The sequence below is a fragment of the Neocloeon triangulifer genome, unplaced genomic scaffold (genome assembly GCF_031216515.1).
Source record: "Neocloeon triangulifer isolate White Clay Creek 2 clone unplaced genomic scaffold, ASM3121651v1 ptg000012l, whole genome shotgun sequence".
Taxonomy (NCBI): Eukaryota; Metazoa; Arthropoda; class Insecta; order Ephemeroptera; family Baetidae; genus Neocloeon; species Neocloeon triangulifer.
The window spans coordinates 5,097,879-5,121,894 of NW_026775554.1; the positions used below are offsets into that span (position 1 = coordinate 5,097,879).

The following is a 24,016-nucleotide window of genomic DNA, read 5'->3' on the forward strand; positions in this document are numbered from 1 at the left end:
GAAATCATCGGCCAGAGATTTATGTCGTCGCGCCACAAGAGAAAAAGGCCCGCATGAGTTTTTCATTCGCGCAGCCAGCAGTTGTAATTGGGCTTTGAAAAATTATTTATGAACAGTAACGTTATATGAAACTGTCCCAAAATGCAATGACCGCTAATAACGCATATTAACAGTCGTTTAGCTTTGGGGGAGGATGGAAAACAGAATAGAACGTCTGAAGTTTCATTTAAATATGAAAGGTAAAAAAATATATCATCATATCACATTAAATTTACTTTAAAACGCTTTAAAATATTAAAATAAGATTGTAGATTATCCTTCAATGGAAAAAAGATTATACACATAATAAGATAAAAATATTTTGTCGCATTTTCAATTTAAATCACAGTCAGTTTCTTCATTTGATTTTTTTTATCATATTATTTTCGGTTGTAACTATATTGATGGCTACTTAAAAAAGCACAAAATATAATTCCGTTAGTTTGAATATAGGACGTTATTATTTCTTTAACCTTTAAGTATTTTTACAAATTGTTTCATCACTTAAATTTTTGATATTTTCAATGGGTAGGTAATGATAACCAAAACTAATCACGAGAAATTTAATATTAAATTATTCAAATGTAGCAATACTCCGGCAATTCACAGGAGAAACCATTTGGTTTGCGGCAGTCCTCGTCCGAGAGTTGCAGGTTGGCGCCAAAGACACATGCATTTCTCCCGGCTATGAGGTAATCGTTCGGTTCCTGGTCGGCCCAAAAGCTGGAGCTCAGTGGAAGTGATTCTCCTGTTCCCCAGAAGAAACCTTCGCTAGTCTGGTCGTAGGATGCCGAAGTCCAAAAATTTGCTTTTTGAAAAAGAAAATTAATTTTGAAAATAATAATTCTTTTGAAATAATACCGTTTAAATATGGCCATACTACTCGAAATTCGGTATCTGAATTCAAAGTAATCAATGTCAGGTTGTGCGACCTGCAGAAGGATTCTGCGTTGTTCCAGTTAAACTAAAATAAAAATAGCAATTATTTGTATAAAAAAATATTCTTAAAATTTAAAATAAAAAATATTATACTAACTAGGGAATCATTTCGAAGGGCGTATACTCCTGTTTCCAAATTAGTCAGTGTCAAGAATTGACCTGCCATATGTATAAAATTCTTTGATATTAATCAAAATTAATTTTAGAAATTTCAACATACCCAGCTGGCTGCATTCTGGATTAATTTCTATCCCATGGCAAATATAAATCACAGCAGAAATAACGAGCACCAGAGTTCGATGCATTTTTTGTAAACACTTCATTGAGAGTGAATCGGCAAATTATCCAGTGCTTCATTATCAGTCCTACTTAAAGATAAAGATTTTCTTATCACGATGGTTTAATAGTGAGAAAGGTTGCTTGCATTTTGTTTTGACGTAACAAATTAATGATAATGATTAATTTTCTTTTGTTAAGTATCAAATTTAAATTTTATTCAAAATAAAAAGTTTTTATTTGTAACATGTTGTTGGAATTTCACACACAGGCGCGTACCAGTCGCTACATTTGGCGTCGTGGAGTCTGCCCGAGTTGCATTGAACGCAGCAGTGCCTGCCTTCGAGGTAAGTGTCAGGCTCCCCCGGTGCCCAAAGTTCAGAATTAAGGGGAATGACAGCACCACCTACCCAACGGAAGTCACCGGGTGGCTTTGCGCTGTCATAAACCCACTGGCCAGAGGTCCAGATGGTTCCTGGGACAGTAAATTTGAATTAGAACGATTTAATAAATTAGACAAAAAGAAATCCGCTTTTGCACTTTCTTATAAAAAAAAAATACCTTTGGTCATGTTCCACAAATTTTGTATTTCAAGCAGACTGTTTGCAGTGACCATCTCTAGGCCACGGTTGGAGCAGTACTCAAATGTGGCATCAAAAGACATCTAAAAAGGAGTAAATATATAATTATTTATAGCAAAATTATTGACTAATAACTCAAATTTAGAGACAAACGTGTTGAAGAGGTTGTGCAAAGTAGTTACATTTATATATTTTGAAATCTTGATATTAATTAATTTTTTACCATTAAAGCTGATATTTTCAATTGATTTTTCAATTCAACATCAAAACAATTAGCAATAATTTAAATAAATTAATAAATGAATAATCAAATAAATTTTGATTTTTACCCATCCACTAAAATCATCATAAAAGTAGATGCCTGTATCCAAATTGGCCAACGTTAGATTCTGTGCTGTTGATTTGAAATTATGCGATTATTCTTGCTTCTTATAAATATATTTTCCAAACCTAATAAAGCTTCGCACTCTGGTTTGATTGGTTTTGCAACAGCACACGATAGTAGAGCAGCAAATAAAACCGCAGCTAAAAGCCTCATGGTGACAGTTATGAAGTAATTTACTGTGAAGATGCGTCTTGATCTTTATATGCTCATTATAAGGACTTTATATCAGATATATCAATCAGAGAGTCTCTTGAAACTGTGAGATTACACAATTCATGCAGGTGCGTCAATTATTCTTGGCTATTGATACAGCGGTAATACTACAAAAGATATACATTTTTTTTTGGCACGTCATGGCAAGATGTTTTTTAAGTATAACAGTCTTGTTTACTTTTGGTAGTTTGAAAAAAGTTTATAAAATAAAAATAATAATTTTCATTTACATATAATAATTAAATTTAATATACTGTGCATTTTTTTTTTATTAAATTCAGGTAAAAAATTTAAGTAATTTTTACTACTTTGCACATGAAAGAACATTAAATTTATTAAAGCGATTGAAAAATGAATTTTGACTGCAAATTAAGTTTTTTAATACTGTAATCAAATTATAAATTACAATATTTGCTGTGCATCATATGAATTTTATTTAAAAATTATATATCTGCACCAACTCAAAATAGAAATATATCACAAATTTATTGGAGTGTGATCTAGCCCTACGGATGTAAAATTTAAGACATTAGCTTAATTTATTTTTGTAGTTGTAAATTTCAAACCTAGGGCCTCGCACTCGGGGTCAACAGGCGGCACCGCCACTGCGCACAAAAGTAGAGTAGAAAAACTCTTCATTGTGAATGTGAAGTGATCACAAGAGTTAAGATATTACATATGAATTGTTTTAATTTATATGGTCCATTTAATATCAGAGCCACTTTAACTTGCAAGATAAATCTATTAAGTTTAAAAATATACGTATTAAATGCAAATTCAAGGTAATTTGTATTTTAGATTTTAAGTTTTATTCCAAGTTATTATTTAAGTATAATTCTTGCTTGTTTAATAATCTTGGTGACGGATAATTGTAAGAGAAGAGGGAGGTAAAAAAATTGTATTGACTTGATTATTAATTCAGTCAAATGAATCGAGAAGGTGTGGAGAAAAATAAGTCATATATCTTTTTATGAACTGTATAACAATGCTATAAAATTTCAAATTTACCAGGGATATTTTGTTTAAGTTTCTTGCTTGTAAGAATCAATTTATTTCTTATTTTCTTTTTCTTCAGCTTTGAAAAAAAATGAATGGGCCAAAACAAACAGAACCAGTGGAGAAAATTGAGCGTCTCCAATCGAAATGAGATTTGCGTTGAGCAGTTGAGGGGCAACAGGTGTTCGCGTCGGCTAATTAATCGGCACGCGAGACTCTTAAGGCGGCATGGAAAATGAATTTTCGGCGCCAAATTAGCCGGCACAGACGAGACGAGACGTTTGTTGGAGGATAGTTGATGACGGGCTGGGAACGCGGAGAGAGAAAAACGGAAAAGGGCGCAGCTGCGTTTGGCGTCGACAACGGACGGGACACGGCAGCCGTGGCGAATTCGACCGGTTCAGAGCCGAAAATCAGGCGTGACGCCCCTTTTTCGGTATAGTTACACACATACGAAAGTTTGGTTTGCAAGAAAAGTAGACGCGCAGCTGCTCCTTGCTTTGCTCTATCGTTCGCATAACTGATGATTGCGAGGAGGAACGCGCGGTGGAAAATTCGATTTTGCTTGCGTGTTAGCCGAAAGAGCGTAATTGAGATTGGCAACGAGTAGTTAGCACCTTGAGTGCCGAAAACAAACAAAACCAAAAGAGAAGAGCCGGCAGGTGAGTCCAAGGAAAAGAGCAGCAGGGTGTATGATCAAACAAGCCGAGAGAGCTTGAACGTGTCAATTTGTATTTTTAAAATATAATATCATTATTTTTATTTTCAAAGACATTAATAATTTTGTACAGAACATCTTCATTTACATGTAATTGCAATTGGATTATTTAATTTTTCTGCAAATAAAATGTTTCAAAATTTAACAGTTATCTCAAATTTCATTGATTTATTAAAAAATAATAAAAAAATTATTGGCAATTTTAAACCTAGTGGCGCATATTTTTTTTTTTTTAATTTTATTTTAAGCATATCAAAAGAAAATGACTGCTCTGTTTCTGTAAAACTCTGAGACCTTATGAATATTGCAAATACCAAAAGAATTAATTATAATTAATTATTCTTTTCAGATAATTTTCAAAAATATCTACCTAATATGAAAAACAATTTCCACAAATGAATTATCAACTATACAGTTGAATTTTGTATCTCAATTACATTATGAATTTATTTTCTTAATTGGTATCCGTGATAAATGTTAAACAAACCTTTATGAATGAGGCTTCAGATTGAATATCAACTTTGTTGCACGGAGAATTCAAGAAATTCGACGCGCACCCGAAGCGACAAGAGCGTCAAATCGATGTTTCCGCAGCATTCGAAATGGCCAAGCCAGAAATCAAAACTCGTCTGCGTCTCCTGCTGTTTGCTTTGCATGCGTAATCGCAGCGGCTCTGAATCGATTTACCTCCCTTACTATGCATATTAATTAAATTTTGATCAATCTTCCCAAATTGGCTCACATAATTTGTTTGGTATTATTTTGATATTATTCCATTTGTTCTTAATATGTTGACTTTGAAGCTAAAAATTGTATTTCAATAGTAATAAAAAACTTCCATTAAATTTAGTTTATTGATTGATAAATACAAAATTTTATTTTTTTATTATTCTTGAAAAAATTTATACAAATTAAATGTCAATTTTCTAGCATTTGAAAAAAAGTAAGTAGCAGTATCTGTCAAATTAATTTTGTATTAATTCTTGATTAAATATGTTGTTTATTTAAATCTATTAAATAGCATGAATTAAAAATAAATATTAAAACGTAATATCAAAATAAAACTTAAAAATTTATATAAATATTAAATTAAAAAATTAATAAAAAAATGATTAATGTACAAATGTGTTATGTTTTTTACAATAAATGCTGTTTTTGTATTTTAAAGCTAAATAAAATATTGTGTACATTCAAATTAATGTAATAATGCTGAAAAAGTGTTTCGTTCCCTGCATAATTCCCAGCTGAAAACTGTCAGGACAATTTTTTCCTTTTTTAATATTTTTATGCCACAACCTTTTCGACCTCTTTGGAGGGCTCTGTGTCGCTATTAGCGTCTATTGAAAGGAATCAGGGATGTTTCAGAGTCACAGTCAGTCAGATTGATACACACGCGGCGATCTCTGTGCGGGCAACAAAGGGCGTTTTGTGCTCTTTAGTGGTTCGTACAACACAAGTAATACAGGCGAGCTGCCGGGTCTCTCTTTGTGCGCCGCGGGCGCTGACTTCAAACACCGACGTGATAACAAATGCGCCGTGCGCGTTTGATTTATCGACAATAACACGCAGCAGAACAACGCTCAAGATCGCATGCAGCTGGGTGGCCTCACACCAATCCAAAAATATACATGTGGCCGATTTGAATTCTTCCCCAGAAATTTTCCATAATCTTTGCTTTGGATGAAATTTAATTATACAATGTCCTAAAGAAAAAATAAAAAATTTCCACAAAAAAACCTTTTTTAACAAGTAAACGAAAAGAACACAATTATTGAATGTTTATTAATAAAATATAAGTCAAAATACAATTATTATTAGGAAAGCAAAAAGTAAAGATTAGTTAAATTGCTTTATTTGGTGTCTCAAATGTAGAGTTATATGTATGAACTAAAGACGATTTTTTTTAAATTAATCGAAATTAATTTTTTACCCTTCACTTTTTGATTTATGTTAATCGTTAAAATTTTAACTTTTAATCATTTACCTCTCTTTTTATTTAAAAAAATCAAATTGTCTTACTAGCATATGATAGCATTTTGAGACAGATTATTAAGTCTCCCGGAATCCCTGAATGTTACACTTTTCTCACATTCTTGTGGATTTTTCCCACGGCACAGCCGCCCGAGTCGAATCGCGTTTTCCGCGCCATCGTTTTTTTCTAACGTGCACCGCTCAAATTTGTTCTGTTTGCTCTGCGCTTTCTTCGCGTCACTGCTCGCGCTGTGAACAAAGCGGAATTTCCAATGCGACCAAAAATATAAAGGAAAAAAATCAAGAAAGGTCAATCATTTTTTTCACTTAAGTGTGCAGACAAAGCGTAAGTCCTTCACTATAAAAAACAAAATTAAAGTTAAAATATTCAATGTGAATGAAATAATTTTTTTTATCAAATTTCACACGATATTTTATAAAAATTAATTTTCAAAAAGTTGTTTGCTTGAACAGGAAAAAAATCAGTATTACATACTGATTAACACAAGGTTGCTGGATAAAAATAAGCTGCGCAAGTTGAATGTTGCGCCTTCCAGGGCTGAGCGGAGATCAAAATTTTCTCTGCGCATTTTCATATCTGCTTAATTAGTCGCCCCAGGGTTGAGTGGAAACTCGATCCCTTATCGGAGCTCTCCGTTTCACTTTTGCCCTTTTGAGAAATATAAACGTGCAGTACCGACTCTCTACTATATAGTAACGGAAAATAAAAATAAAATATAGAAAAAAAAAACATAATTAAAGAATTGAAGTAGATAAATATATATTCATTTCAAGGCTGAAACGTTTGTCATAAAAAAATTAATAATGAGCCTCTTAAAAACTATTTCTCAATTTTTATCAAAGGAAGCGAAAAGCAGGACAATTTGAAATTAGAAAGTGACCAAGTTTTTTTTTAATATTTTTATTTATTTGTAGATTTCAAATGTATATACATTTTTTCGCAACTTTTGAATTGAAACATAAAATATTTTCTCTTTGAAGAGGCCGGCCGCGTGTGCCGCGCGCACGAAATGATTAGTCGCCATAAATCGCGCCTCAGCTGCATAATATTATTTCGTGTCCGATCATTATGGTCATTAGGGCTGAAAATCGGCGACGCCGCCGGCCGACCGGTCGCTGCGGATCATTTTTTTTCATAACGTTTTCGTTCGCTCTCGATTTTGTCACGACGTTCGCAGAGTACCTGTTTGAGGCCTGCGAGTCTCGATTTGGCCCACGGAGGAAGAAAGAGGGCCACACGCACGCTGCGCCCGCGGGCGGTCTGTCCTGAGCGCGGCGCTAATTGCGCGGCGCGAACCAATTATTTGGCTGCTTAACTCGATTACGCGCACATGCATATTATAAACAGCGCACCATTCAATCGCCAAATGAATTAATTTGTCTGCCCCAAGGCACCTTTTCACGCCGCGCCAAATCCATCTTCAAATTTCGTGCTTTTGAGATGTAAAAATTTGCTTTTAGCTGAAGTGCAGATGAATTAAAATTTCATTCAAAATATTGAGAGAACAAGAATAAAATGTTTTAAGTGATTTAAAGTTCTCAATTCAAATCAAACACTATAAAGCTGAAACTTGAAAATATTTTCAATTACTTCAAGTTGATTAATCTGGACAGTTTAGTAATTATCTTGCTGATAAAGACGGCGTATCAGTCAAATGGAGATTTTATAAATAATTATAATGAATTTGTTTTAGCTGCTACTTTTGTATGATTTTTAGCAACTACCGCATTGGCCAAATTTTAGATTTTCCTAGTAGCTTGTTTTATTTTTGTATATTTTTTAATGTATTTTTTAATATGTGTCGTGTAAAAATAATTATAAAAATTTCATAATTAAGTTATGAAAAGTTTAGTTTCTGTAGGCAACGTTCACACAGAAAGGGGACGCTTTTTTTGCATAACGTTTTAATTTTAGAGGCGCAGCGTAGCTAAAGAATTTGATCGCAGAAATGAGAAATGAGCAAAAACTTAAAGAGATAATTGTGTTGGAATTTGGTTTTCTAATAAATTTTTTTCAACAATTGAATACGTAAACAATGTGAAGTAACAATTTTGACAAATGAGCAACAATTATAAAAAAAACAATAAGTTTAATTTAGATTTCTGTTCTTAACACTTCATCCAGTATATTAATATACGTTGACTATATTTGCGAAAGTAAAAATAGTAATTAAAATTGTGATCGAATATATAATTGTATACTGTATTACAGCACCAACGTTGCCTGATGTATAATATATATATATATATATATATATATATATATATATTATATATATATATATATATATCGTCGGCTACGCGGCCAAATGGCCGATCTGGTAAATACCCCTGTGGGGAAAATGGCTAGTAGCCACTTTCCCCGTTGGGGAAAATGGCAGATGAGCCTTTTTTTAAATTTTACAGGAGAAGCAAAAAACTGATTATCTGCTCCAATTTTTAATGTTCAGATTTCAAAATTTGAACCAAAGTTCAGCATGTTATTGCAGATAATTTGGTAGACTTAATTTTCTTTTAAACCTTAATATACAACTGTTGTAAGAAATTTAAAGGGAATTTATTCCACACTGAAAGAGTAAAACGTACAATACAATCGAAATTAAACCACTTATGCGATTATTTCCTGCTTTTCTTTGTTCAATTTAACTTGATAATTATATTTTATAATATAATTTTATTTTAATTCATCGTATTTTATAATATTTTTATTATTTTATTTTATTTAAATTAATATAAATTTTATTCTTTTATTTGCACAATAGTAAACAATTTTGGCATTAAAAGCATTTTTTTCTTATTTCACATGACCCGGCGTCACTTCTAATTATAATCTCATGAATAGTTTTACTAATACTTACTATAAATTGCAATAATTAGTGAAGTAAAATCTAGCTCGGATACAACATAAAGCTTCTGGTCGCATGTCAAATATTTTAATAAAAAAATCTATTTTTTACTATTTATTTAATTTTAAAATTATATCTATTTTAAAGAATTATTTGCATTATCATGCAAAATGCATGAAAAAGCTGTCACTTTGGAAAACAATATTGACGAAACTACAGCTTATTCTGATATTTTACTTCCTACTTAATGTTAGGTATTTTATTAAATTTATTAAAATTTTATTTTTATATTTTTTATATTTTCGATATTTTCATTATTTTTAACATTTATTGCATTTAAAACAATTTTGGCATTATTCAGCAAGCGGGAATGCTGCCTGCTTGCCTGTAAGGGGGCGTGGCACTGCCTTACTTTTGCTCCCTGAACTCGCGATAGTGAGACATCTACCGAGAAAGTTGATACTTTTATGGTTATTTCTGATGCAGATTTTTACACTGAATGCATTGGAACAATAAAAAAAATTTGTCCGGAAATGCTCATCTGCCATTTTCCCCAACGGGGAAAGTGGCTACTAGCCATTTTCCCCACAGGGGTATTTACCAGATCGGCCATTTGGCCGCGTAGCCGACGATATATATATATATATATATATTATGCATTATTGTAGAAATATCTTTTTATAAATTATGTTTCTTTTTTCAAATCCAAAGTTTATGACACATTTGTCTCCTGCAAATACTAATAAATTTTAATTTATTCGTGCGACTTTTCTAGCGGCCAAAGGACATAAATATGATTAAATATTTTTATATACATATATAAACTATTCTGAGTTGACAAGCTTTCAAAATTCTTCAATATATGTTTGCAAATTAAGAATATTTGGTCAATAAAACGAAAAAAAGTTATTAATAAAATAAGTTTAAAAAATTGATTAAACATTTTACGGGGGAAAACATTTAACACGGCGGATGCTTGTATTAAAAGTCGTGTTTTTCTAAAGACGATCGTCCCGAGTTGGGTTTCGAAAGCCGCGAAGATCAAAGTCAATTAGGCGAGATCGATCGGCGCGGGCAAACGATGATGATTATGATTATTGTGTGCGCTCTTGGTCGGTTGGTCGGGCGGAATTAAGTGCGCGCTTGTGTATTACGATTATCGAGCCGCCCAGGCAGCTTATTTTATTGAGAGGCTCGCGGATTCCGCGAACGGCGATAAAAGCGCGCGCAAGATTTACGGCGCATATATTTTCAATTTGCCCTTCGTGGAATCACCGCCGCCGCGTTCATTTCATACGAGAGCGCGTTATTATTATTCAATTATCGGCAATGTCTCGAGCTAGAAGAGTCATGAGTAATTGCCCTCTGCTTTCACCTCTCTCTCGACGCAGGTCAACTCGCATTAAATCCAAAATCACTTTTAATATTAAAAAAAATTAACATGAATAATCGCTCTGTTTGTTTTAATATGGAAAAATGATTTGCATTTTAATGCAATTGCGGTGATTGACGAGGAAGCATACCAAGGCTTATTAATTCCGATTTGTCTTCTTTCTGCAGCTTGAAGGGGATTAATTTCTTTGACGGGAGGCGTTTAATTAAGCCTCTGTGGCGCGAAGCTCGCATTCCGGGGTCAGAGAAGGAATTGTATAATAAAAAATATTTACAAGTGCTGAAAAAATCGTTAAAAAGTAAAATTGCCCTTTTTAAGGAACTATCAGTTATTGCGCCGCTGCACCTTGAGCAAAGCATAGCTTGAATGGATTATTTTATTATAATTTGTAATATGCAGCAATTTACAAGCAGGCTTCAAAAGTACTCTTGATGTTTTTTCTGCTCCTAAACTCATTGTAAATAAAAAAGTATCTTTCCGATTTTATTCTTATTGTCATTGCTCAGAAGAAAAGCTGGTAAGAAAAGCTCAGGAAAAAAATGATCGTCTATACAACCTTAATTAATTAAGGTGGGTAACACAAGTATTTATATTTGAAACGACTTTGGCAATAATTTCCAGAATAATGTTAAAAACGGTCTGTAAATAAAAATGAAATACATAAATTTATTTGCTGGAGAAATCTGCGCAAGCCGCCGCAAGTGAGTTTGGCTATGCAATTTTATTAACACAATAATATCTTTGCCAAATTTATTAAAAACAAATTCCAGTATATTAAACAGAAATTAACATTTATAAAATTAGAGATACCTTAATCAAAATTAATCTCTTTTACTGTTGATTCTTCTACAAAATGCATTTTTAATTACAAGAAATAATTACGCTGAAATATTTAATTTCAACAAAATTATGTTTAAGATTTTCATTCATTGTCAATTTTCCCATATTCCATCAATGTGCATGTCACTGACTGAAATCATTGATCAAAAGGGAAGATCGGTATAGCTTATTGAACTATACGGAGAAAAAATTCGCCGTGGTGCGGAACGGAGACGAACGCGAGCGAGCGGCGCACACAAAGTTGAGTCTGCGCCTTTTCTGCCGCATTAAAAGTTATTTTACGAGCGGCTCGACCTCTGAACTCGCGGGGCCGCCGACACATTCCTCCTTCACCAACCTCGTCTATCCATCCCGCCGACGACAGATATGTTATTATGGGAGGAAAATATGAAAGAAAGAAAGAGCCCAGCAGAGTTCCTCCTCTTTCTCTGCGTTGAAAGCTTAGGCAACAAAACGTTTGGCCGCAAATCGGCAATTATCGGGAAAGGAATAACGACCAGTGATTATCATCAGTTTCTGTATAAAATTATATGCCATTGTGACAAAAAAAATATTAACAAAAAATTTAAAATTTTCTTATTGTAAAAAATGATCTTCAATACAAATTCGCAAAACTATTAAACGGGGCACAAATCAATTAATACTATAATATATTAAATATTAATTAATTTTTTAAGACGCATTGCATTATAAAAATTGGTATTTAAACCAAAAAAGTGCAAAAAAGAGAAGTAAGATCAGCTCAAAGAGAATTATAAACTGGCAATATATTTTGCACCGACAGAAATTGTGGAAAATATGAAAAAAACTTTACTCAAACTGGAACTGAGCGAGAAGGGATTATTCGCAAATTCAGTCGGAAGGCGCATGCAGGATTTTGTATTGAAAAGGGTGGACTTTGCACCCCAGTTGTAGTACAAAATACAAAATACATTTGTTTTTCTTTTAATGCAATTTTGAAATTTTTATGGCCGAATTATTTGATATTTTTTCTATATATAGTGTAAAAAAAGGAAATTTTAAATGAGTATTGTTCAAATTTTGTATAATATGTTTGCATTTTATAAAAAATATATTTCTATTTTAAAACTCTTCAAAAATTGCAGTAAAACGCGACCGTTTAGTCATAATTTCTAAATTTAAACCCCCTCCTATCAAAAAGAATTGAAACCCCTGCTGTTTTTCGGCTTGTCAAAAGTCAAAAGAGAGTCCCTCGTAAGACACCTGTTTTGTCTTTTATTTTTTGTCTGCTGGAAGAATGCGGTGGCTCGCATTCCTGTGCTGAAAGGCGCGTTGATTTGGTGAAGGGCCATCGATCACGAAGGACCACCCGAGCTAGCGCGAGAGAAAGAAAATAGAGAGGTGATGAGCGCGCGGCGCGCGTGATTGAAGGCGTGAGAATGCCGTGGACGCCCCCGCCTCCGAGCAATCCGAGCGCGCGGCTCGCGCACCTTGTAATTTGAGGGCCTAAATAGCTGTAATTAGATTAGCCGTCGATAAGTCCAAACACCGACGAGGAATAAAAAAGCTCGGAAAAGAAGAAGAAGAGAGTTTATTTGCGAGCCATTTGAAATTCAAATCTCGGAGCGCGGGGGAGTCAATTACGAAAGAGCCGCGACCTAATGGGCGGCGGCCCCTTCAAAGCGAGCGGCCCGACGACGCCCCGCGGGCCCAGCACGTGCGCTCCGCCAAAACAGAATATTGTTCCTCAAAAGCAATTTCATACTCATTTCAAACAGCCGCAAATTATAAAAATAAATTATACATAACATAATACTGTCCATAAATTTTTATTTAAAAACTTAATCTCATTCTACTAGAAACTGCTAAAACCCATGAGTACCAAAAAAAGTTAATTCAAAGTAGTGCCACGTTTCAATACACAAAAATGAAATATTTCTTTATTATTCTTAATTATATTATTAATAATATGATCTAAAACTTTAATATCTGAATATTATTTTAAAATTGCAACGCATTTTTTTTTTAATTTTCTTTACAATGTTAAACCTTAATTCAAAAAAATTTATTTATTTTATAGGTATTATTTCAATGAAAAGATTTTTCTGTAAGTTTTTCATACAAATTACTCTTTATTTGTCAATATATAAAATGTACAAATTTATACATATTCTGAAAATAAATTATCACCTCTAATAGGAAATGCACTGCAAACTAGAGGTAGTTTTTATTTTATCTTGCATTAAATGTGCATTTGTGAGACCTATACTTCTTTTTTTATTTTAATGTACAAAAAGGCGAAGAGAGAATAATTATATCAGTCGTGCCTGGTGCGGGTAAATAAGTTATCAGGAGGTGCATTGGGCACGAAGGTCGATTCAACAGTGCACGGCCGAGTCGACGGCGGGCAGTTGGCCGAGGTACGGATAGCAGCCGGATTTGGCCTCGACGCCGCCGCCGTTCGCTGCAAAGCCGCTGTAGGAAGAGGAGCCGCTCGCGAACATCAGATGCCCCGAGCCGCCTTGGCTGCTGAAATCAAACGCACGACTTCGATTAACGGCCGTCGATCTGCACAGATAACACCGCGAATAAGGAGCAGGCAAAGAAATGCCAAAAATCAGACAAAATGCAATAAATCATCTGCTTCTTCTTCTCATATAGTTCTTGTCAAGAAAAGAAGTTTCTATAGTTGTTATAGGTGGACAGAAAAAAAAAATAAAAGAGGCTTGGATTAGTTTTTTCTTCTTAAATAAAAAAAATATTTCTTAATATTGTCGAAGAAGACGACTGAGGGTCAATTCATAGTGTTTGAAGTTTGAATTCAAAATTTATTCTACTTGCTGCTGTGTTTTTTTTTAATTGTTTATTGTTTTGTAAATAGAAAAGTGTAATATACATATTTTAATATTTGATTTCTTTTTTTAACTCTAAATAATTTGTTTTTCAATTTTTCAATTTTTTCTTTATTTTAATTTTTCTCACGTAAAATAGAAAGAAAGGAAACATTTAAAACTTTCTTAGACAAAAATCGTTGAATGAAAATTTAGGTGACCTACCTTGGATCTGTGAGAGCAGAAGTGGTGGAGCTCCAAGGGTCAGTGACCCTTTTGGTGGCCCAGGAGTGCTCTTGATGGAAGTCTTGGTGGTAATAGGAAGGGTATGAGGGCTGATGTGCCCATGGTGCACCTGAAATCAAAATAAATCCAACAAATTAATTTCATGTTTTCAAAAAATTTAATTCTATATTAATGAAAAAAAATAGATGAAATAATCTATATAAATATAATTAATTGCAATATTTATAACTTTTTAACTGACCTAATTGAGATGTTTGGAAGGGTTGGTCGGGCGTGTGGAAGGCCGCGGGCGATTGGTGCGGCTGTCCATTCAACTGCTTCCGAAGTCGCGCTCGCCGATTGGAAAACCAAACCTGCACTCGCGCCTCCGTCAATTTCGTCCTTGAAGTCAATCTGATTTTAGTCCTCTAGATTTATTTTTCAGAGAGAAAAATCGGTCTTACTTTTGTGCCAGTTCTTCCCTGGTGTAGACGTCAGGGTACTGCGTTCGTTCAAAGGCCCGTTCGAGAGCTTCGAGTTGCTCTGCTGAGAAGGTGGTGCGACTGCGACGGGTCTTTCGCTTCAGTTGAATTCCAGGCTCACTCTCTGTGTCCGAATCTTCGTCACCAGAACTCATGGAACAACCTGGAGAACAAAAAAAAATTATGTTTTAAGTAATTTCTGATCATTTAAAAAAATTTTAAACGTTTTGATATTTATTTATTTTATGAGGTAGCCTACAATTTCAAATTTTGTAATCTGTTATAAGAAAGATAAATCTGACAGTATTTTTTGCATAATTTATATATTCAAAGGCAAGCAGACAAAACAATTGCTTGCATCAAGTGTGCTGTGCTTTCTGAAGAAGCCGGCTGGTTTTTTTTTTAATTTTAGAGAAGTGGAAATTGGAAGAGTTTAGTCATTAACACCAGGGAAGAACTCGGGATTTGAATCATTTAAACTCAATTTTAAAACTCAAAATTTTAAAAGTGCAATCTAATTTGGTACGTAGGGTGGGCGCTAGCCAGAATTGTTACCGGCACTAACTAGCAGGGCTAACTCCGTTTTGGCTAACTTCAGCACCACCCACTAGGCCAGTGCTTAAGCTTGAACAGATGGATCAAATCTGTCCAACAGCCTACTAAGGACTCGATGTTATGGGCCCCTACATACCTCAAATCGCACTTTAAATACCTGCAAATCATTTGTTATAAGAACTATTGTATGAATTTTTAGTAGTATTTAACAATTCTTTAATCATTTTAGGAATATTTATTGATAGAAGCAACAGTACACCATAAGTTTGTAATTATTGCGTAGACTGGAATTTTAAGATCATATTAAATTACAACTTTAACAATAAAAAGTATAAATATGTTTATATGTTTTGTGGCAAAATGATAATCCTGATAAAAAGTATATTTTCACATTACTAAAAATATATATTTTTATAAGTTAATGTTTTGTCTATGATTTTTTTCATTCAACTCAGTGGATTAAAAAGTATTCATCAATAAAGCAGAGCTAATTTTCGATTTGTAGGAAATTTAAAATCTTTACATTTTTTTCTTTTACAAAATAATCGCAGTTTTCAAATCTGTACAAAAATAATCATTTCCCTAGCCTGTGGATCACCAATAAAAACCTTTAATAAAAATTAATATTTTCTTTATTAAATATTGAGATACTTTTTAAATTTTTGAAAAGTTTGATTTGACTATATGAGGCAGCTAGAAAATCGATTTCACGCCAATTTGAACGGCCTGCGCGTAATTGAATATTATTCCCTTTCGTTCTGCTCGTAAACAAGTCTGTATGCGCAAAATTAATTAGCTCCACACTGCCCGGCTGCTGGCGTTGGAGAGTAAAAATCCTTTGGAAGGAAACCGAATTTTTTCTATTATAAATCATCTTTCCACCGCCGCAGCCGCCGAGGCGAAAAACGATTAAGGTGCTGCGGGAGGGAATTTCGGGCGTTCAGATCTCCGCGTGCATAGCGGCGGACGAAACGTCTTAATATGGGCCACAAATTGCTGCTCTCGCTTGGTTCAGATGTGAGATCCTCTCCACGATGGAAAGTGGAGGTTATTCATTAGTAGGCGGAGGAAGAAAATTACTAGCATTTTTTTCCGGGCCTTCAAATCATCTACATGCGGTTTCCCACATCCCACAAGTCAATCAAATTTACTGTCCAAATAAAAAACTTTACTGAAAAGGTAAATTTTTGTTTGTTTGGAGCTTTCCAAATTGAAATTTGACACAAAATAAACACAGCATCAAATTTCTAAGAATAGAGAAACTAAAAAATGAAAACAAATAAAAACACTTAGCTCTTTTTCTCAGGGAATTTTTCCTATTTTTTTTTTCAAATTAGAACAACAAATATGATTGAAAACTCGGTGGTTGGGTTAAACTTCTTTGAATTTTTATCTGATATAAATTTCAGACATAAATTCCCCCTAAAATGTGCTACTGCAACCATACGGAAACATAAAATTATTAGTTTAGCATATTTAAATTTCTATTTAAAAAAGTAAAATTCACTATTATATATTTTTTTTACATTTCAAATCAAATAATTGAACCCTACAAGATTTGATTCTCTATTAAAACTAAATTTAAAAAAAAATACAAATAAATCAAATGGACTATTTGACAAGTCGAATGAATCTTGTTTCTCAGATCATCCATCTCGATAAGAAAAAGAAAGGCGTCGAATTAGCGCGAGATAAAAAGGAGGTGGTTATTTTGTTCAGGTGTGATTGTTGACGCGCGCGATGACGAATGGCGTGTAAATGACTGGGCATTGTTGTGTTGAGAGCGTCTCGGATTAATTGAGCGGCGGCGGCGAGGTGTGTGGCGCTGCATTAACGAGGATTTATGTGTGATTTGCATGATGACTGGCCGGATTTAATTAGCCCGGTCACGAGAGGTTGATGGGCGACTTCAAAGGAGCCGCGCCGGCCCACACGTGTAACTATAATTACATTTGATCTCACTCGTGCTCCTTGCAGGAGAGAGACGGAAGGCCGCGAGAACAAGTGAGAGAGAGAAAACGCTATGGGACAAGAGTATTAAAAAAGTAAAACGCTCCCCCTCACGTGAGGGGACACGCAGCAAAGAAGGAACTTGGGGAATAAATTTCTCAGCCAGTGACACGACCTGCCGACACAACACAAAAGGCCGACACCCAATAAAAAGGCCCCCTGCCGGCGAGCGCGCGTCTTTGGTGGCCGCCGCCGCAGCCCGACCGACCGACGGCCCAATAATTATGCAAATCGCCCACACACCTTGCACACCGACCCCGCCGGCAAATTCAAAATCCAAATTGAATTCAGTGAGGAATGCGAATTTATTGCTTTACAAATGTGTCGCAAGAATTAAAATGAATAGCTTTTATTACTTTTAAGTTCGTATTTTAGACATACATGTGAAAAAATTGTGTCATTATAGAAACGTTTTTTTAATTTTAATTGTAGATATCATATTTTTTAGCTTCTTTTTTTTAAGTCTTACGTTTTCCCAATTTGTGTGAATTTTGTTTAAAAATTGAATTATTTTCATTTTTCTTCTGCACAGCAAAAAAGTGAGACCAACACCAATCAACAGGAAATTAAATCAGCTTTTGAAACTTTGACAAATTTCGCACAAATTAGAGTATTTTCGGCTCCAAAACACAACGTTTAAAAAATTTGAAATTTTTACGGCTGCTGCTTTAGCACTTAACAATTAACATGAGGAGAAAGGCAGTTAAAAATTGACCAAATCTTGTCAGAAATTTAAGAAAATTTAGCGCAATATACAATAAAATATAGGCGAAAAATAGTTTTTACAACGCATATCCAATTCAGAAAAAGCTGGAAAGTTGAAAGTTTGATTATTCTAGGAAATCTTGAGGAAATGTACTTATACATCATTTTTCCTTCCTTTTCTGAATTTTGATATAAAAATTATAAGAACAATTATTAATTATATCATATGGAACTTTATTTGAGCATAAAATGTTTTGTCGAGCACAGCATTATAATTCATACTCTTGTTTTAAAACTAATATTTCAAAGCCATTTCATTTTTTAATTTTTAATATGTTATTATTTTTTCTTTCTAAACAGCCGCATATTGCTCTCTCAATTACCGCAAGCATGTGTATTATTATTCTCTTTGCTGCCTAATGGAGTCACGATCGCATTACCCGCGTCGTTAGGCGGAAATTAATTTAAGCGAGTGTGTGGGCGCGAAATTCAATTATTATTCACGCGAGTGTTTCTCTCTCTGCTCATCTGTTATATTAATTCCTCGCCCCGCGCGCCAAGAGCAAGAGTGACAAAATGATTGGCGTTCGTGCCCCGCAGTGTGGATCTCTCCCAAATTGTTTTGTGGTTTTGAATAGCCCTGTGTATGAGACGCGCCGCGAGAATAATATAATATCTATGTATTTTATTAAAAGGGAGCGCGCTGCTGCGACCTGACACCAAACACGCCGCGCCGGCCACACGCGGCGACCTCAAAGGTGAGAGGAAAATGAATGACTTTTCTTCAGTCAGAGAGGATCGAGGAGAGAGAGAAAAAGAAATCGCTTTGGATGGGCAAGCACATGAATGGGACTGAAAACACGACTTTTCACACAAGCAACACAAAAATAAATCTGATTGTGACGTGCAATGTGGGAGTCCTTATTTTACATGTGTTTCCTGTCTAAAGATACATTTTACACACGTTTAAATGAGGAAGACGAACAAAATATTTATAATGAGAATCAATTAAGTAATATTATAGTAAAAAAATGTCATTTTTAAGTTTACATTAAAAACAATAAAAGCTTTTTATTAAAAAAAAAAATTGTTATAATTTACTATTTTTAAAAGGTAAATAAAGAATGTACACTTAATATAAAAATATGGTTTAAAATGAAAAAAAAAAAATAGTATGAATAGTATGAAGTGCCGAGTTTACCCCGACATTAGCTATAAGAAAGAAAATTTATTTTTCTAAACGTTTTAAAAATAATTCTTGAAAGTTTACAGGAAAATTCTGCTTTGAAATTTTGATTTTCAATAAAAAAATGAACCGAATTATTACTAAAAGAGTAAAAAAAGGGAAAAATGCAACTGGCTTGACCGCCTCACATGGAAAGTTTTATAAAACTTTACTTGCATCAGAGATTGTCAGAGATGAAAAAAAATTGTAATAAAAGCAGATATGTTTTAAAAATGAAATAGGCCAATTTCCCATGTCTGTTGCATTCACAAACAAACATAAAAGTATTAGATTCTTCAAATTTAATCACTGCGTATTCTGTATTCTTAATTTTATCAAGAAAGAATTATAACAGGAAAAAAAGAAATTATAATTATTTTGTAATTAACTTGAATTTAAAATTGTTGTAATAACCCCACTTTCACCTGATTTGTAAACCTGCATGGACTAACAAGATGTGCTCAGTTTGCTATAAACTTTTGATATTGTTAATTGTGTAATAAAGTTAGGTCTTTTTTGTTGCTAGTGGATGAAGGGATGGAAAAAAATTAAAAAAACTGGCATTTTTTAAATTAAAAATAAAATTTCAGCAAAGCCGACATTTTACTGAAAAATCTGCTCTCCCCTAATTAATGCCACTCCTAAGATTTGAAAAGGACAAAAGTGAAAATCATTACCAAATTTGTTTATTGTGTGTTACAATATGTAATAAGCGATAAAAATATTAGTATTTAATTTTTTTAAATATATATAAAATTAGATAATAGAACAAAATTGGAAAAATTATTTTGGCTTTAAAATAAAGGAAAAAATTACTGTTCTGTTCAAATTTAAAATTAAAGTTACAATGCAAACGAAATTTACTCACCCCCAAGGATGGTGTCAATGTTGTGGTTCTTGGCCATGAGGTGGTCGGTGACGTCGAGTTCGCGTTTGGCGCCGATGGTGTTGGTGGCGCCGCGCAGCAGCCGGCTGATGGACGAGACGGAGGGTGCGGACGCCTTGTCGCAGACGCCGTCCTTGATGAGGCGCTCCCTGATCTCCCAGGAGAAGATGCCCGGGGCGTCGCGCTTGTACTGGTCGATGCGTCGCTCGACCTCGGGGGTGGCGACGCGCGGCTTGCTGCCCCCGATGACGCCCGGCCGGATCGAGCCCGTCTCCTGGTAGCGGTTCAGGATCTTGGACACGCAGCCGTGCGAAACGCGCAGTTGCCGCGAAATCACGCACGGACGCACCCCGGCCGCCGCCAGCTCCACGATCTTCAGCCGAATGTGGTTCGGCAGCGGGCGCCCGTTGATGAACACCCCGCCCAGCTGGTTCACCCGACCCTGACCTGCACAATCAAACATCAGAAATTCCAATGATCATTAAAATTATTGAACCCGGAACAAAATTACAATGAAAAAATTTTTAAAGTTTTAAAATATAAAAAAAAAACGATTTTTATTATTGCGACTATACTAAAACGGACTTATTTGTGTAATTTTTATTAATTTCTTTAGTAAGTTTTAATAATTTGCTAAATAAATAAAAGCTTTCATTAAATTATATCTGCAATGAGAAGTATACTTATTATATTTTTAATCTGTCACACTGTTTGTTATTAATAACATATTAATTAATGATCTTGTGTTATATTAAGCGAGCTGTGGCGAGCCCATGAAATATGATTCTGTATTTAAGCTGAAATATAGTCTTGCAGTTGTTTTTTTAATAAAATATATACACTATAATCTGTAACAAAAGTTAGAGCTATTCATAATTAAGTTATTCATTTCACTGTGAATCTGTTTTCAAAGCCAATAAATTCAAATTATTTGCACATCGCCAAGGAATTAATTTAAATCATAAAAATAATATTATTTTGAATGTATGTTGATTTATTTCAGCAGAGAATGTATTAATCATACTTTTTAACTGACGATGGTCCATTGCAATTTAAGTGAATTAAATTTAAATTTTCCAATAATTTCAACTATAAATTAAAACAAGGTTGTATTTGATAAATTTTACAAGTAAAACCGATGTAATGATTAATTGGGAGGTGAAAAAATATACAGATTGGTAAAATTATTTTGTTCTACATTTCAGCCTAGAAAAAGTAAAAAACAGGCAACATTAGCAAGAAAGTAAACACATTTTAATAAAAAAATTTAAATATATAAATTTGCTAAAAAAATTTGTATTAATATTAAAATATCTTGTTTAATTTTAATATTTAAAAGGTAAAAGATATAGCAAATAATGATTACTATTTTTCTAGAAAATTGTATGTTCTAAATTTTGCCCTTATTATAAAATACATACAATATTACATTATAATTACGAGCACGATAAAATTAGTTAAAGTGGATAATAATAAGATCTTATTAATTTCTGCACAATTTATGTTTTTGGTTTTCATTTTTGATTATAAAAAAAGGAATAACTCCGTGGGATGAATGAGAGTGTTTTCAAAGTGGAATAATTACGGACGAGACAAAGAGTTATGCGCGCTGTCCAGTGCCAGTGAATAAAATAAATCCCACGACTGCGAGTTATGAAAGATGAAAAAATTGGCCGGCCGAGGAACTATGCGCGAGAGAGTGGAGTGAGTGCGCCAAGGAAAAGGGTTGCCGCGCGGTGTTTTGATTGAAATAATGAAGGGGCGCTGCGCTGGCTGGCTGTGCTGGATGGTCGGTAATCCGCCCATTTGTTATTAAAAACACCGCGCGCGCCGGCACATCAAAGGAGCCGCCGTGTAATTCTGCCGTGCGATGCGTGTGTGTGATATTACGAGGCCCGCGTGTGAGAGAGAGAGAGAGAGCTGATGATAAAATGTCACGGCTTAAGCTGCCTGTGCGCGGATTAAACTTCGCGCCGAGCGAGAGAGAGAGAGAAAGACCGACCCTATCGGACGCAATTATCGAACACGACTGACCGACTGACACGAGAAAGAAGCCGCAGATTGACTCGCGCTGATATCTCTCTTTGCTGCAGAGCGATCGACGCCCCCGATATACAAACGCCGCGTAAACGGACCGACAGACTCGTCTTTTTTGAGAGATGCATCATCAAAACTTTCCGAGGAATTCCTCCTTTAACTCCAAACAAAGATCTAAAGGGAATATTTAACTCGTAAAAACATGGGAATTTCTGCTCATCTCTGCTCAGAGTAGGGGGTGAAAAATTCCAACATATTATCTTACAATTGGCATATTATAGTTCATTGAACTTAAAATGATTTGTTTTCAAAAATAAGTTATATTGTGTTAATTTAAATTGTAAAATTTAAAAAACTTAAAAGATACTTTTAAAAAATAAAAGACTGTGTAATTAAAGATGCTGCAATTTAATCTTCTGCAATCAGTTTTTACAAAAATATCATTAAATTTGAATTGAATAGGAAAATTATTGGTATAATGAAAATTAAGCTCTTGATTAATCTATATGAATGTTATTTACTCTCATCAAAAGTATAGAAATCCCTATTTAAACTTATTGTTAGTACTTCTAGTTAACTATAATAATATTAAGAATCATAAAATTAATAAATTAAGATGAATACTTTTTTAATTCCACTCTTTAAATTTAAAAAATAATTTACGTACTGAATTTTTATTTGTGCTAAAAGCATTTTAAAGAGTGTATAGGGATATTTCTGATCTTCCTCTACTTTGGAGCATAACATTAGTATGCCTGGACCAAAAGTCGTATAAATTTGCAACTTTGTGTCTTCGGCGCAACGAAATCGCAGCAGTAAAATTGTTGAGTGTGACTTTATAGTTCTACGAAACACTTCATCATCGCGCGGCGGCAGTTTTATTATTCCCTCTCTCTCGTTTTCCTAATGCACACGTTTCAGACGGACGGAGAGACAGAGTGACCAAAATATGAAAATGATATTTACAAAAACTGAAAAAATTTTATCCCCAGACTGAATAAATGATAATTAAAGCATTCTGCTCAACACAGCTCTATTCCTTTTTTTTCTGTATGGAGTATTTTATGCATTTAAAGATATTTTTCTATTCATATATATTTAATTGTTGAAAATTAATAATAAAAAAAAAGGATGATAATAATATTATATTTTCTATAAAAATTGTTTCATTCCTGTTTTCTCTCTTTGCAAATAAGCACGGAATGAAGCAAACTGCGTTGTTTCTTTTTCCAAATGCACAGACTGCTTTAAAACTGTTGATCTTATAATCGATTGTTGTCTCGTATGCTCTGCTGTTTTGCACCCAAAGTCAGGTGGTTAACAGTCTTTTGAAAACCACAATTTTCACTTACGATGAGTGAAAACACGGTCCCCTTTTCAGGGCCACTTATGTAACCAATGAAAAGATATTATAATTTCTATTAGATTTTTACTCTTATTTAAAAAATAAAAGAAAAATAAAAATTAAATATGATAATTTGCAGAAAAATTGTGACTGTACCTTGAAAAGGGTATCCGGTGGTGAAGTAGGGTGCCATGGTGGTGCTCTCAGGTGCTGCTCTCAGGTGCGGACGGAGCGGCCACCTGTGCGCTTCTGCGGTGCCGCGGCCGGCGGTGGGCGCGAGGGCCTCGAGAGCCGAAGACGCCCCGCCCCGCATGGCGGATCGGCGAACGGTCCATTGGCCTCGAATGACTCGGAAGGCGGGACCACGACCCAACAATGGATCCGAGTCAACAATGCTGAGAGCGTTAAACTCGCCAAGCACCCTCGGGGGAACTGCGAGGGGTGCGAAAGCAAACGACGTGTCAAGTTTTTTACCCTCTCCGACGGCCATGATCATAAAATAATGTTCCTCTATTTTTAAATTGAAATTTATTGTT

At 34.3% G+C, this 24,016-nt stretch overlaps 3 protein-coding genes across 5 annotated transcripts; all 3 read right to left on the reverse strand.

The window, feature by feature from the left end:
• Positions 1-472: 472 nt before the first annotated feature.
• LOC132197425 (uncharacterized) lies at positions 473-1,333 on the reverse strand. Its single transcript, XM_059620715.1, has 4 exons — positions 1,199-1,333; positions 1,076-1,137; positions 901-1,003; positions 473-847 (listed from the first exon to the last, which is right to left on the reverse strand). Exons 1-4 carry the CDS (start codon positions 1,299-1,301, stop codon positions 618-620), a joined length of 498 nt encoding a protein of 165 aa, XP_059476698.1. The 5' UTR covers positions 1,302-1,333; the 3' UTR covers positions 473-617.
• A 100-nt stretch (positions 1,334-1,433) lies between these two features.
• LOC132197411 (C-type lectin domain family 4 member G-like) lies at positions 1,434-2,446 on the reverse strand. Its single transcript, XM_059620690.1, has 4 exons — positions 2,286-2,446; positions 2,165-2,229; positions 1,816-1,918; positions 1,434-1,729 (listed from the first exon to the last, which is right to left on the reverse strand). Exons 1-4 carry the CDS (start codon positions 2,371-2,373, stop codon positions 1,491-1,493), a joined length of 495 nt encoding a protein of 164 aa, XP_059476673.1. The 5' UTR covers positions 2,374-2,446; the 3' UTR covers positions 1,434-1,490.
• Positions 2,447-13,383: 10,937 nt separating this feature from the next.
• LOC132197088 (protein gooseberry-like) lies at positions 13,384-23,719 on the reverse strand. 3 transcript variants are annotated; one of them, XM_059620145.1, is made up of 6 exons: positions 23,637-23,719; positions 20,081-20,545; positions 14,700-14,880; positions 14,498-14,637; positions 14,236-14,365; positions 13,384-13,708 (listed from the first exon to the last, which is right to left on the reverse strand). In XM_059620145.1, the coding sequence occupies exons 1-6, from the start codon at positions 23,671-23,673 to the stop codon at positions 13,558-13,560; spliced, it is 1,104 nt and encodes a 367-aa protein (XP_059476128.1). In that variant the 5' UTR covers positions 23,674-23,719; the 3' UTR covers positions 13,384-13,557. The 3 variants fall into 3 exon arrangements, with proteins under 3 accessions (XP_059476128.1, XP_059476127.1, XP_059476125.1); XM_059620144.1 differs by having other exon boundaries at positions 13,384-13,705; positions 14,498-14,649; XM_059620142.1 differs by having other exon boundaries at positions 14,498-14,649.
• Between the last annotated feature and the right edge of the window lie 297 nt (positions 23,720-24,016).